This window comes from Scardinius erythrophthalmus, assembly GCF_964197995.2.
Source record: "Scardinius erythrophthalmus genome assembly, chromosome: 5".
Lineage (NCBI taxonomy): Eukaryota > Metazoa > Chordata > Actinopteri > Cypriniformes > Leuciscidae > Scardinius > Scardinius erythrophthalmus.
The window spans coordinates 34,703,122-34,717,927 of NC_138225.1; the positions used below are offsets into that span (position 1 = coordinate 34,703,122).

The 14,806-nt window shown below is 37.7% G+C and overlaps 1 protein-coding gene across 2 annotated transcripts; it reads left to right on the forward strand.

The window, feature by feature from the left end:
- Nucleotides 1-695: 695 nt before the first annotated feature.
- ubac1 (UBA domain containing 1) lies at nucleotides 696-13,776 on the forward strand. 2 transcript variants are annotated; one of them, XM_081367161.1, is made up of 11 exons: nucleotides 696-1,115; nucleotides 2,308-2,428; nucleotides 3,048-3,121; nucleotides 3,234-3,341; nucleotides 3,436-3,538; nucleotides 4,243-4,351; nucleotides 5,339-5,615; nucleotides 5,839-5,925; nucleotides 6,064-6,202; nucleotides 10,777-10,940; nucleotides 11,741-13,776. In XM_081367161.1, exons 1-10 carry the CDS (start codon nucleotides 978-980, stop codon nucleotides 10,890-10,892), a joined length of 1,272 nt encoding a protein of 423 aa, XP_081223287.1. In that variant the 5' UTR covers nucleotides 696-977; the 3' UTR covers nucleotides 10,893-10,940; nucleotides 11,741-13,776. The 2 variants fall into 2 exon arrangements, with proteins under 2 accessions (XP_081223287.1, XP_081223286.1); XM_081367160.1 differs by having other exon boundaries at nucleotides 10,777-13,776.
- The last annotated feature ends 1,030 nt before the right edge of the window (nucleotides 13,777-14,806 follow it).

The following is a 14,806-nucleotide window of genomic DNA, read 5'->3' on the forward strand; positions in this document are numbered from 1 at the left end:
TGCATATTATTTTTTATATTAAATATTAAACACAATAAAAAACTAATACTAACATCTTAATACCCTAATTGTCAACACATGTACTTGTACTGTAATTGTACAATGTAACAAGAATTGACAAGATTTTGCAAACATAAGTTTGGCCAACAACAATACACATGCATTTTCTTGTAGTTTCTTTTTCATGATACTTATTATTCTAGCTGAATTAATATCGCTTTACTTCTTATGCTAATTTTATTCACCTTTAATGTGTAAGTATTTACAAGATCAGTTATTAAACATTACCGCATTTCGGTCAAGTTTGTTGTGTAGTATGTAATTAAGTAATTTAGTTGTAGTACTGTGCGAGACGAGTACTGCAATAAACACGTTGTAGAGAGGTAGATTAGAGAGAGTTTTAGGTAGGTAGACATCTGGAAGCAGTTTGGCCCCAGTTACCGTGAAAGTACAGCCCATTCTTTCAATGCAGCGCTGCTACAGTGTTGTTGAAAGTATTTTATCTTTATTTTTATTGGTTTTAAAGAATTACATCAAGGGCTGCAATACCCTGTTTAAAAAAAAAAAAGAAAGGCTGTTTTGAAGGTCTGGCAGTCTACAGCGTCTGCATGTATTCGCACTTCTTCCACCAATCACATTCAACAGCCTCACTCACGCATGCGCACTGCCGCACCGTACCGATTGCTGTCGCTCTCGCGCATCGCAGGTGTCAACGGAGCGTTGAGCAAGCGTCTTTGCTGCAGCTGCGAGAGTGAGGATCCCTATCTGCCCCATCGGAAAATATTAGTCCTCCTAAGAGGGCGGCAGTACAGATCGGACGGTATGAAAATGTTCGAATGAGACCGTGAGCTCGTGTCTGTTGCCAGGGCAGATTTAAGCGTGGAACAGAGCGGCTTTCCGGACTGAAGACAGCGGGCTCGCGGAGCGTCTTCAGCGGGGAAAGCTGCAGTCCTGCTGCCGCCGCTGCTGCTGCTACAATGTTCGTGCAGGAGGAGAAGATCTTTGCAGGCAAAGTCCTGAAGGTCCACGTCTGTACTATGGAGGGCACCGAGTGGCTGGAGGAAGTCACGGAAGACACCACCATAGAGAAACTAAAGGAGAAATGCTTGAAACATGTAGGTCTGCCATCGGTTAGCTGGCACTGTTAGCCAACCCGGACAGGACAGGCCCGCTAGATTTTCAGAGTCATTGCCAAGTATTTTTAGTAACTTGCAGACGAGTCGACGGTGCTATTTATAATTTAGCAAGCTGGCCTGTCACCTCCGTCTCTGTGGCTGGACTGTAACTACAACTGTCATTCTGGTTGACTAACAGTGTACAGCTGACTTCGACTTGTTGACAACCTCTTTTTGTTCACAGTATATCTGTCAAGTACTGTAGTGTACACACTTCTGTGCAGATGAATGTACCTTTACACATTTTCATGTGTTCTATGAGGATTTGATCTTTAAACTTTATGGTTTGAAGGTTGTGGGTGCGTTTTTGTAAGCACTTTAGAAGGTGGCATCACCACACAGACTCACTGTACTGTTAGTCAAGCCTGGTATAATGTGTAGTTTGTGCTGAAAAGTACCACGGTGTTACCCTGTGCAGAATGGCATAATACCAAGTTTTATGGACATAAGTTACATACGTCATGCTATTACCAGAGTGTTCTTTGAAGTACTTTGGAGTATCATGTAAAAAGCAGGATATATTAATTATTCAGTACCAAGGTGTATATTATCAGTGTACGTTGGTAACAATTGACATTAACTGTACCATGGTAGCACAGTACTGGACCGCCCTGTAAGAGTGGTGGTGTGGATTTGACAAAGGGGGGCAGGCTCACCTGTAAATATGTGCTCCACAAGGCTGCATTTATTTGATCCAGTAATATTGTGAAATATTATTACAATTTAAAATAACAATAATAAATAATTATTAGTCACACGACTAATTAGTCATTAGTGTCACACGATCCTTCAGAAATCTTTCTAATATTCTGATTTGCTGTTCAAGAAACATTTCTTATTGTCTTCAATGTTAAAAACAGTTGTGCTGCTCAATGTTATTGTGGAAACGGTGATTTCTTTCAGGATTGTTTGATGAATAGAAAGTTTAAAAGAACATTTATTCATCATAACATCATAAATGTTATGCCTTTACTGCCACTTTTGATCAATTTAATGCATCCTTGCTGAGTAAAAGTATTAATTTCTTTTAAAAAGTTTTCCTGACCCCAAACTGAATGGTGGCGTATATATTATTTTGTTAGGATTAAACCGAAATAAACGTCCTTTAAACTAATTTGTCTTTCTCCTACAGTATGTCCACGGAAGTCTAGAGGATCCTAAAACTCTTACACATCACAAACTCATTCATGCTGCCACTGAGAGAATTCTCACAGAGTCCAAAACAGTTGCTGAGGAAAATCTTAAAGATAAAGGTAATGAACAATTCTGGTGCATCTAGAACGGTGATTCTCAGCCTTTTTGACTTCAAGCCCCTCATAGTCCACAACAATATTCAAAGTGTAAGGACTTTTAAAAGTATGATTTAGGTAAATGTATTCCTTACAAAAAGCCTGTAGAATTTGATTAGGTTTTACATGACTTTTCCAGGTCTAGAAAACACACATTTAAAATGAGACTACCTCATATATCCACGTTTTTCAAGACAATGGGAATTAAAATAAGAATCGATTTAGATTTTAGATTATTTTTAAATCATTTTAATACCATCTTAGAGAACACTGGCTGAGAACCACTGATCTAGAGTAGGTATAACGTGGTGTTTTGTTCTTTGTATTTAAAATTCGCTAACACTTTATTTTAAGGTGGCGTAGTTACACGTTACTAGATGTACTTACTATAGTAATAATAGTAAATTATGCGTAGTTACAACAACTAACCCGAAACCTAACCGTCATTCTATAGTAAGGATATGTATACATTAATACCCAGTACTTTTTTGAGTAAGTACAATGTAACTGTCACCTCAAAACAAAGTGTAACCTAAAATTCTGAGAGACCCAAACCCTTATTTTTTTATTGTTTGTCTTCTAGATTGCTTATTATTGATCAAGAAAAGACCTCCACTGGCTCCACCAAAAATGGCTGACATATCTTCTGAAGAGAAGGTATCTGGTGACCGTTTTCCTTTTTAAGTGAACTATTCTTAATGCATCCCATTCTTTTACACTTCTAAGATTTATGATTGCAAAATTAACCAGTTTTTGTGCTTGTTGACAGAAAAAGCAAGAGAACAAAGCGCCAGATAAGGAAGCCATCCTCAAAGCCACAGCAAACCTGTCCACTCGTAACACTGACCGTACAGTAACTCAGCACAACATCAGAGATGTGGGTACTTGTAGTCTGTTCGTTTTGACTTTTTTTGCATTGCACTGCTTATGTTTATAATATATTGTTTTAAATGCTTTTTTCCCCTTGTCAGTTTCAGACAGAGCTGAGGAAGATTCTGGTCTCGCTTATTGAGGTGGCTCAGAAGCTGCTGGCAATGAATCCAGATGCTGTTGAGCTCTTCAAAAAGGCCAATGGTAAGCTATGGATGTATTTATGGATAGATACCTGAATGGATTAAACCAATAAATCTGTTTTCTTAGCTTTTCATGCCATTAACATGCTTTTCAGACATCTACCATTGTAATATTATCGCTGTGTCTGAAAATGTCTATCTCCATGCTATTTAGTAGGTGAAAAACAGTTTGTGAGCTGAGTAGTATGTCCAAATTCATAGTATTCTTAAAACAGTTGGCGAAAGCACCCGGATGACCTACTACTTACGAAAAGATTCTGAAGTACACATTCGATGAACACTTTACTATCCCATAAGGCCACGGGAGAGGATTTTGAATGCAACTGGTGCTGTAGGTCACATGACAATGACAACATGGCAGATGTAATACATTTGAATTTCATTCATACTATATGGAACATACTTTTTTAACGGCCTTGAAGTAAGTTTCAAACCAACTGTAGTACCTACCTACTGTACAGTATGTGATTTCGGACGCAGCATATATTTTTGGACATTCCATATCATGGAATTATTTGAAGTACTATAGAGTGACATTGCTGTACCATATATATTTATATATATATTTGCATGGAGTTGTTGTTAATCTAATTGTTTTTATAATTATTTTATTAATCATTTCATTACCACGGAGGCCACTGTGCAGTGTGCAGGAGTAAATTATGATGGTGAGTGAATATTCTTCCTATCTTCCCTCTCTGGCAGCTATGCTGGATGAGGACGATGAGGACCGTGTGGATGAAACGGCCCTGCAGCAGCTGACTGAGATGGGTTTCCCTGAGAGCCGTGCTGTGAAGGCTCTGCGCTTAAATCAGTGAGTGCTCTCAGCTTTCAAAAGTTTGGGGTTGTGTTTTGTAAAGAAGTCTCTTATGCTCACCAAGGCAGCTTTTATTTGATCAAAAATACAGTTAAGCAGTAATATTGTGTGATTTTTGCTGAGTTCACGCCATGTCGTAATTACCGTATTCTCGTGCTGACAAGATGTTACGTAATATTCGGAGTTGTGAATTATGCGTTTCTATGGCACCACCATCAACGCCTAAATTAATCTGCAGTGGTCAGGTGGTACAGCGGTCAGGTGGTACAAGTAGGAGCACTCCAAAAACTATCTTACAAGCTGTAATTACGAGCTCTACGAGGATACGAAAACTTTTTACAAGTTGAAATCTCGTAATTATGGTATTTAAGACATGGTGTGAATGCACCAATTAGAGTTGTCAAAAAGTACCAGATTCGTTACCAAGTCGGTACTGAAATTATAAGATTGTGACGCTTTGAGCGCTGTTGAGCAGAATCATAAACACCTCTGATTGGCCATTGTGTTTACGCATTCATCGATATGTCTGTGATTGGCTACAATGATCAACGCACGGGAGCATTTGAGAGCACACGAACATGTTTTAAAAAACGGGAACGTGAGTGTTTGAAAGCACAAGCAGCCGTCTATCAGTGGACCGGTCCACTTTGTTGTCACTTTTGAACTTCGTAATGTGAATAAATGCTGAATAAAAGTATTAATTTCTTTTCTGAAACACTACTAACTGCAATCTTTTTAACTGTAGTGTAAATAATTCATGGATAAATATGCATAGCATATCTACCTGGCAGGATACAGTCACATTGGCCAAAAATTACTTAGTGCCCCACTGCCCCATTAAGTGTCATTTAAATTGTTATATGAACACGTGATAAAATGTTTAAACATGATGTTTTGAGTTTGGTGCTGAACAACGTCATCAATGTGTCCCAGCTCTCAGTGGATTAAATCAGAGTTACTTATAACTTATCCCTCTTTCTGCAGCATGTCTGTGACCCAGGCTATGGAGTGGCTGATTGAGCATGTAGATGACCCCACGGTTGACACGCCTCTGCCGGGACAGGACACGCCAGGGGCAGCAGCCGCTGCAGCCCCAGCCCCCGTCCCAGCACCAGCACCGGCCCCTGGTCTTTCCGCTACAGTTTTAGGAGCCCGTGCCCGTCTTTCATCCCAGGCCAGCATAGAGGAGGCCAAACAGGACGAACTGACAGAGATCTTTAAAAGGATCAGAAGGAAAAGAGAGTTCAGGCCTGACTCAAGGGTGAGTGTCACGTGGGTGTCATGAGAAAAAGGAGAAGAATAGTTCCTTTTTTAAACCCAACATTACAAGTTTCCTGATGCACTGACATACTATGTTATCAGCCACTTCAGAATTTAAATGTCTGATTCAGGATCTTTGTAAAGCCTGCAGTAATTCACATACAATAGCTGCTCTTGTGTTGCTGTGGTATAGTGCATTGTCTCGTCTGTGTGTTTGTGAGCAGGCGGTGATTGCGCTGATGGAGATGGGATTCGATGAGAAGGAGGTGGTTGACGCCCTCCGTGTCAATAATAATCAACAGGATGCAGCTGTATGTAAACATTCAGAGGATCATATAAAATCATGTATATTGTGTTATCTCACCAGCCAATTGAGATACTATCTTCTAACTTAAGATACTAATTAAGATGTAACTTTTTTTCAATGTAAAACCTCTATTCCCACACAGTGTGAATGGCTGCTAGGTGACAGAAAGCCCACCCCTGAGGATCTGGACAAGGGCATTGATACCAACAGTCCACTGTTTCAGGCCATTCTGGAGAACCCCGTCGTACAGCTTGGTCTCACAAATCCCAAGACTCTTCTAGGTGACGTCTCTCCTTCTATACTAAGGATGTGCCTGAAGCCGCATACCGTGTTCGGAAAGGAAATTACGCATTCTACTGAGCCCCTAAAGGGACATGGTGATGGGAAAAAAAATATCTCGCAATTATATAGTTGGGTAATTATATTGTAATTAATTTGTGGGCATCAGGGAGCTCGTTCGCTTTTTTCTTTCACTTTCGAATTCGTGATGACCCCACATTTTACAAGATAAGATATTTGTCAATGACGCTCAGGATCTGTTGCACACCATATCCCGCGACATTATCCTGTCAGTCATCTCTCATTACTATCTTCACGTGATAAGTGAATTTATGATGTGTTGTAATGAAACCCACTAACGCAGCAAGCCTAACCATGTCCTTTTAGAGGCTCCGTAGAATGTGTTGTTTATTTTCTGTGCCTTTATGAATTTGGATTTAGGCTTCGGGCACATCCCTACTCTATACTCAAATCCTCTTCTTCTTTTGAACTGTTTTGGTTGCAATTTATTTTGATGTTCGCTTTAGACATTCTGTTGACTACAAGTAACATTGCATCTACATGTCAAACGAACTCTCATTTAGAATATTAGTTGAGCATTTGTAGATTGTTAAGTGTAGGGTTAATAGATTAAGGGGTTAGGGTTAGTAGAATAGGTTGACATAGTTGCTTATATTTAGTAGAATGTCAAAATAAATCATCTAAGTGAAGAGTTAGCAGATATTAAGCAGACAGTCTACTTATACTGTAATGAGTTAGATGATAAATAGGTGCAACCTTACTTATAGTCAACATAATGTCTTAAGATGACCATAAAAATAAAGTGTTACTGATGTTTAATTTATAAAGGTTTGCCTCAACATGTCAATTCAATGAAGAGTGTCTGTTAACAGTTTTATAGTCAAACCACAGATGTTGTCGATTTATTATTTTACCCCTTCAAATTAATTTTCTTCTAGTTTCTGTTGTGTTTTATCAAAAATAGATGTTTCTGGTTGATCAAAACATGTAATTTCAAGGTTTCCAGTCTTTATTTGGCTCCATCTATTTAGCCAGTTACTGTATGACATCCAGTTTTCCAGTTTCTCCATCTGAAAGGTAACCCCAGACCGTGGTGCTGCCACCACCACCATGCTTGATGGCAAGATGACGTTATCTGGGTGTTGGGCTCTGTGTGGTTTGTGGTAAACACAGCGCTTTGCTTTTGAGCCAGAGTGCTCAAGTTTTACTTCATTAGACCACAGCAGTTACTTCCAAAGCCTTTCAGCTTTTGTCACATGGCTTTCACAATCTCCAAAATTATGTTGAAGTTGCTCAGAAGTGGCTTCCTTTCTAGCCACGCTCAAAAAGAGGACTTAATCTTTGAAATGCTGAAAACATGGCTGATGTCTGGACAAAATGTCCAATTTAAGGCAAAAGCTCTGCAAGTGACCTCTTGGTCCCTTCTCTTTCAGTTCTGTCTGGCTGCTCCATTTACTAAGCTGCCTTGAAGATAATGTATACTATAATATTTCTATAAAGACACACTAGATAAGTGTACAGTACATTCTCTTACAGTATAACCTCACACCAGCACCCCAAGAATTTATTTACTTTTAACATGTTGTCTTCATTAATAAGACATTTTTTTCTTTTGCATTGCCTATTACTATATTATAATTTGTTCAGTTATTCATACAACCTCTGATGCACTGATTGCGAACTAAAATAACATGCACACATACAGTATAGTGCACTAAACAGTATCTGCTTGTTTTTGTACACTATAAAGCAGTTTCATGTGTTATGAAAGTACAGCAAAAAGGTGCCTGTTTGGACTTCAGCTGTGCCAGGATGCATTTCTGTGTGGAGTTTGCAGTTTCTCCCCATGTTATAAGTGGGTTTCCTCCATGTGCTCCAGTTTCCCCCACAATCCAAAGATATGCAGGGTATAGGACATTGCCTATTGCCTCTTGCGGTTATATATATATATATATATTATTATTATTATTTTTTTCATTTGTTAAAATATTTAAAGCTACACTGTATAACTTTTGGCTCTCATAGCGTTTAAAAAACAAAAATAATTTGTTGTTGCTGTTTTTACAACCAGTGGTTTCCCAGAGGTTTGCCATTTTACATGATCCATGGTCAATATTTCTCCCTCCCTCAACAATTTATTTATAGCTTCATGCTACTCTCACACCATGGCTGCGTTTAAGTCCAATTTTGTAAGCCCTTCCCTTGCTAACTTCCCTTCCTCTTGTTCACTTAGATGTACGTGTTTGCTTAAGTTGCACGAGCGCCCACTACTGCCGGAACACAATGTGTTTAAATGGAACGCCCTAAGCCTTTGATCGCTTGTGGGTAAATCACAATTGTGGTCCATGGATCTGCCTGAAATGTGCATATTAAGTAGACTCGCTCCCTCTGTCAAAACCGAGGGCTCGAGGGTCTGTCCAAATAAACTTCAAATAAAGTTAGATGCACTTCAAAATGGTGGCTGGGATACAATATATGTGTGTGTACTGTGTATAATTATTTTGTATATATAAATACACATATACTGTATGCATGTATACAGTATATTTAAAAAAAGTGTTATTTATATACAGTATAAAATGTTTATACATGAATTATGTATAAATATGTATGCAGTATATACAGTGGGGAGAACAAGTATTTTATACACTGCCGATTTTGCAGGTTTTCCCACTTACAAAGCGTGTAGAAGTCTGTCATTTTTATCATAGGTACTCTTCAACTGTGAGTGACGGAATCTAAAACAAAAATCCAGAAAATCACATTGTATGATTTTTAAGTAATTAATTTGCATTTTATTGCATGACATAAGTATTTGATACATCAGAAAAGCAAAACTTAATATTTGGTACAGAAACCTTTGTTTGCAATTACAGACATCATACGTTTCCTGTAGTTCTTGACCAGGTTTGCACACACTGCAGCAGGGATTTTGGCCCACTCCTCCAGACAGACCCTCTCCAGATCCTTCAGGTTTCAGGACTGTCGCTGGGCAATACGGACTTTCAGCTCCCTCCAAAGTTTTTCTATTGGGTTCCGGTCTGGAGACTGGCTAGGCCACTCCAGGAACTTGAGATGCTTCTTATGGAGCCACTCCTTAGTTGCCCTGGCTGTGTGTTTCGGGTCATTGTTATGCTGGAAGACCCAGCCACGACCCATCTTCAATGCTCTTACTGAGGGAAGGAGGTTGTTGGACAACATCCATGGCCCCATCCATCCTCCCCTCAATACGGTGCAGTCGTCCTGTCCCCTTTGCAGAAAAGCATCCCCAAAGAATGATGTTTCCACCTCCATGCTTCACGGTTTGTGATCTTGGGGTTGTACTCATCCTTCTTCTTCCTCCAAACATGGCGAGTGGAGTTTAGATCAAGAAGCTCTATTTTTGTCTCATCAGACCACATGACCTTCTCCCATTCCTCCTCTGGATCATCCAGATGGTCATTGGCAAACTTCAGATGGGCCTGGACATGCGCTGGCTTGAGCAGGGGGACCTTGCGTGCGCTGCAGGATTTTAATCCATGACGGTGTAGTGTGTTACTAATAGTTTTCTTTGAGACTGTCCCAGCTCTCTTCAGGTCATTGACCAGGTCCTGCCGTGTAGTTCTGGGCTGATCCCTCACCTTCCTCATGATCATTGATGCCCCACGAGGTGAGATCTTGCATGGTGCCCCAAACCGAGGGAGATTGACCGTCATCTTGAACCTCTTCCATTTTCTAATAATTGCACCAGTTGTTGCCTTCTCACCAAGCTGCTTGCCTATTGTCCTGTAGCCCATCCCAGCCTTGTGCAGGTCTACAATTTTATCCCTGATGTCCTTACACATGTGCTCTCTGGTCTTGGCCATTGTGGAGAGGTTGGAGTCTGTTTGATTTAGTGTGTGGACAGGTGTCTTTTATACAGGTAACGAGTTCAAACAGGTGCAGTTAATACAGGTAATGAGTGGAGAACAGGAGGGCTTCTTAAAGAAAAACTAACAGGTCTGTGAGAGACGGAATTCTTACTGGTTGGTAGGGGATCAAATACTTATGTCATGCAATAAAATGCAAATTAATTATTTAAAAATCAGGTTTTTAGATTGTTTAGATTGTTTCTGGATTTTTAGATTCCGTCACTCACAGTTGAAGAGTACCTATGATAAAAATGACAGACTTCTACATGCTTTGTAAGTAGGAAAACCTGCAAAATCGGCAGTGTATCAAATACTTGTTCTCCCCACTGTACATGCAAATATTTCTTAAATATATACATACAAAATAATTATACAGTACACACACATATTTTATGTAAACACAAACTTTTATTTTGGATGCGATTAATCATTGCCCAGCACTATATGCATATAATTTCCCGCTGACCGCTTTAAAATATATATTATTATTGTAGGTTTTTCAAAGCCTATCTGGATAAAGACACAAACTCTCTCATTTATAGCATTTTGTTATTTTGTGTTAAATGTAGTGTAGCAAAACAAGCTACTGTATTTAGTGCACCTTTAAACTGTATTTTCAGTTGTTGGTTGGATGTGACTGAGGCATGTTTTTCTTGGCTTTGCAGCGTTTGAGGACATGCTGGAGAACCCGTTGAACAGCACGCAGTGGATGAACGACCCTGAGACAGGTCCCGTCATGCTCCAGATCTCCAGAATCTTCCAGACACTCAACCGCACGTAAAGCACACCACATCTCTGGAGCAGCCGTAACCACAGAATACGGGAAAAGGTCAAACATTTATAAGAGAAGAGAGTGTGTGTGTGTGTGTGTGTGTGTGTGTGTGTGTGTGTGTGTGTGTGTGTGTGTGTGTGTGTGTGTGTGTGTGTGTGCGTGTGTGTGTATGTGGCATAACTGTTGTTTTAAGTAAAGTCACAGAAGATGAATGTAAAAACACAATGATGACATTTCACACCGTTATACAGAGGAAAATATCTATTTATAACTCCACAAAACACTTGTAAAAAAACAATATAAACAGTAACTTAATGATAAATTGCTAACTTCATTATTTCGTTTTTTATGTTTTAATAATATTTGTTTTAATTATATTAAGCACATGCTTTATTTTATATAATTTCTTCATAGAATTGTACAATTGGACACAAAAAAGAAAAAACATCTCCAGAAACACTTATGTATGTTTCTTGTGCTCAAATATCAAATTGCAACAAAATTATTTGACACTTCACATGGTACATTTGTCATAACTGAATGTTACTACAGGGAGATAAACGATGCATATTCAGTTATTTTTATCATCGTTTTAAAAACGAAACACTTTATGTATTAGATTATTAGTTCCTTCCAAAACATAAACTGAACGTATGTTGGAAGGGAAAGCAAGCACCAGCAGTTTAAAGGCATTCAAGCTTTGTGGTTTCTTTAACACTACAGATGTTTCTGTGATGTTGTGGATGTTACGCAATAGCAATTTGCAGTCCCTTACTGACATAGATATTGAAATCTAACCTGATCCCTTTGTTCCTCTTATCTCTTTCATTCTTCTGATCTATAAACCAACTATTCAGCTGGAATCTGTCCAAACGGATACGAGTCAGTTCTGATTCTGTCGGTTTAGAACAAAGACGGTATACATGAGTAGTGGATCTTTAAATTCGTTTGCTCTCAGTAGCTCCTGCATCAGGGGTTTTCACGTTGAAGTATTACAGTACCGTTTTATCCAATGTCATCATGATCAAGCTGCCGCCTCTGATCTCTCTCACATCTCACATCCCTGCACACGTTTAATGTCAATGGAGGCTGGACTATTTTAGTTTGTACTAACTAAAATAAAATGACTTTTTATTTTATGAATTGGTTCTACAACAATGCATCAGTTTCTACAGTATGTGTAAGTCGGTTGTGTTTAATGACGGTTGTAGTATGAATCATGTGCTTAGTGTGATCGCAGTTCTCTTATGTCACACTTTTTACAGTGCACTTACTAGTTTTTGCACAGGAAATTCAGACTGAATTCACAACATTCTGATGTACTCTTTTATTTTGAAATTCCCTGTCTAAGGTGAAATTCAGGCATTATTTTCAGGCACAAGTTTTCAGTCAGAATCAAGATAAAAAATGTTATTTAAATGGTTCTGTTATGCATTTTTTTTTCCTAACATTTTGATTTGTATCAGATAAATATATTACACAAATGTGGTCATACCAAACACCAATTTTATATTCATAGATAATTGTGTGAATTAGAGGATGGAATATGCTTTTTTTTTCTTTTTGGTGAAGCGTGGAGTGTTTTCATTCAATATTTGAATCGTGTTGGTGTGAAGTGTGTGCTCAGGGGTTTCTTAGCCATACCGGGCAAATATCTGCTATAGTAATGCCTACTTTATCAATACAAATAACAGTAGCTTAGTGATTGCATTATCAGAGAACTCTATGAATATATCTGAAAACTTACTCTTTAAATGAAAACTTGCTATCCTTGTGTGATTTATTTATTTTGAGGCCAAATATAGTCAATCATGAAACCATCCCTAGAGAGATTACTGTATGTCAATACCATTTTAGAGAACCTCACCTATTAAAATGGTACACTATGTTCACTTCACTGTCTGAGTGGCTTCTAATGTACTTACAGATTATGTTTAACACATTCAGCATTTGAAATCAGACTGTCTCCATTGTTTTTTGGTATTAAGAGAAGTAGCTTATATATTGTTTTGGATGACTGGAGAGTAAATGCTTCTATGCAATTCAATTTCTTTTTTGTTGCCTCAACAGAAAAACAACAGGTTTCAGTATCATGATGCATTTGTAATATATGAGTATTTGATGTGCACTTTCATATCATATCTTTTTTTAAATTTGAATCAAATGTTGGTTTCATCATGGGTAAGCTCTGTAAAGTAGAAAGTTATATATGATTTCAGTATTTTAAAATGTTTGATGGTCATTCATTTACTATTTAGAAATGCTTATACTGTGTGGTTGAACAGTGTAATTTTGGAAACTGAATTGTCATGTTCTTAATGTCAACAGCTTAAAGGAATAGTTCACTTAAAAAAAATGAAAATTCTATCATAATTTACTTTGAGTTGTTTCAAACCTGTATGAATTTATTTCTTCTGCTGAACACAAAATAAGATATTTTGAAGAATGTCGGTAACCAAACAGTTCGTGGACCCCATTGACTTCCATAGTATTTTATTTCCTACTATGGAAGTCAATGGTGTCCATCATCTCTGGTTACGACATTCTTCAAAATATCTTATTTTGTGTTCAGCAGAAGAAAGAAATTCATACAGGTTTGAAACAACTCAAGGGTGAGTAAATTATGACAGAATTTTCATTTTCAAGTTATTCCTTTAAAAAAGTGTCAGATTTTTTTTCTCCCTCATTTAAAAAAAAGGTTATCCGGTTACAGAGGTTATGATGAAATGTCTTGAAGATCTGGTGCTCTTGTGTTACCATTTTACTTTTGTGTCCTTGCTCCGTGTACAATTTCACATAGAGCCCCCACTGTCGGTGAGCTGAAATGTAACTTTTCTCAATCCAATTGTTGAAAAGTCTTTCATGACAAATAATAAAAAAAGTTTTGAAATTCCTGCTTTTTCCTAATTATTTATATTATTATCCTCTGCATGTTGCAGTAAATTCAACATAGTACAGAAGTCTGAAAACAGCCTAACGTCTTTCTTTGCATGCACCAAAGCCTAATATCTTTCACTTCCCCCATATATAGTCCCACATCTACAGGAACCTGTTTCACTCAGTTAGGCTTAATGATACTACTTTCAGTGCGATTTTAGTATTACTTATGTTTTTTATATTTTGAATTATAGGCAATTTTCATTTTAATTGTAAATATCAGCAATTTTGTTATGTGCTTTTTTCATATTTATATTTTTTATAAGTTTCAACTAATATTTCTATACTTTTATTTCAGCTTTATTTCAAGTACAGAAAATGAAAACAAAAAAAAATTTTAATAGTTTTAGTTAAAAAAATGCTGGTGAGATAAACCTTTTAGCAGATGCATGATGGGTACAGACAAACAGTGAAATGTCACTTAGGGCAGATGTTTTTTTTTTTTTTTTTTTTTTTACTGGGGTCCGGAGACCCAGGGGGAGGTCACAAGGGATTGGTAGAGCCTAGGGGATACATGGAAAAGTTTAGAGATAAAGAGGTGCAACAATTTTTTTTAAATAAATATATAAAATAAAAAACAAGATTAAATAAAACTTTTTTTAGATCGTTAATATTTATAATATCTTAATATGTTCCTATAGTCATTTATCAGAGTAGAGCTGGTCGAAAACATAGTTTAGCCTACATTTTGCGATGATATAAAAACAAACAAATGTATGTCGTTCCAAACAAAGAAGATATTTTGAAGAATGTCGGTAAACAGACAGTTGGTGGTCCAAAATACTATGGAAGTCAATGGCTACCAAAATATCTTCTTCGTAGTTCAGCAGAAGAAAGAAACTCATACCAGTTTGGAACAACATAAGGGTAAATGAATGATGACAGAATTTTTATTTTTGGGTGAACTATCCCTTTAAATCAGTATTATGTTCATTTGTGATTACAAACCGTGTACTGCGCATACCTAACGCCGCTTCCCCGCTGCA

Bases quoted from the DNA above. Each gene is read 5' to 3' on its own strand.
- ubac1 (XM_081367160.1), top strand. From the start codon at position 978: ATGTTCGTGCAGGAGGAGAAGATCTTTGCAGGCAAAGTCCTGAAGGTC. The intron at 1,116-2,307 runs GTAGGTCTGCCA...TTTCTCCTACAG, and splicing joins AGGAGAAATGCTTGAAACAT to TATGTCCACGGAAGTCTAGA. The intron at 3,122-3,233 runs GTATCTGGTGAC...GCTTGTTGACAG, and splicing joins ACATATCTTCTGAAGAGAAG to AAAAAGCAAGAGAACAAAGC.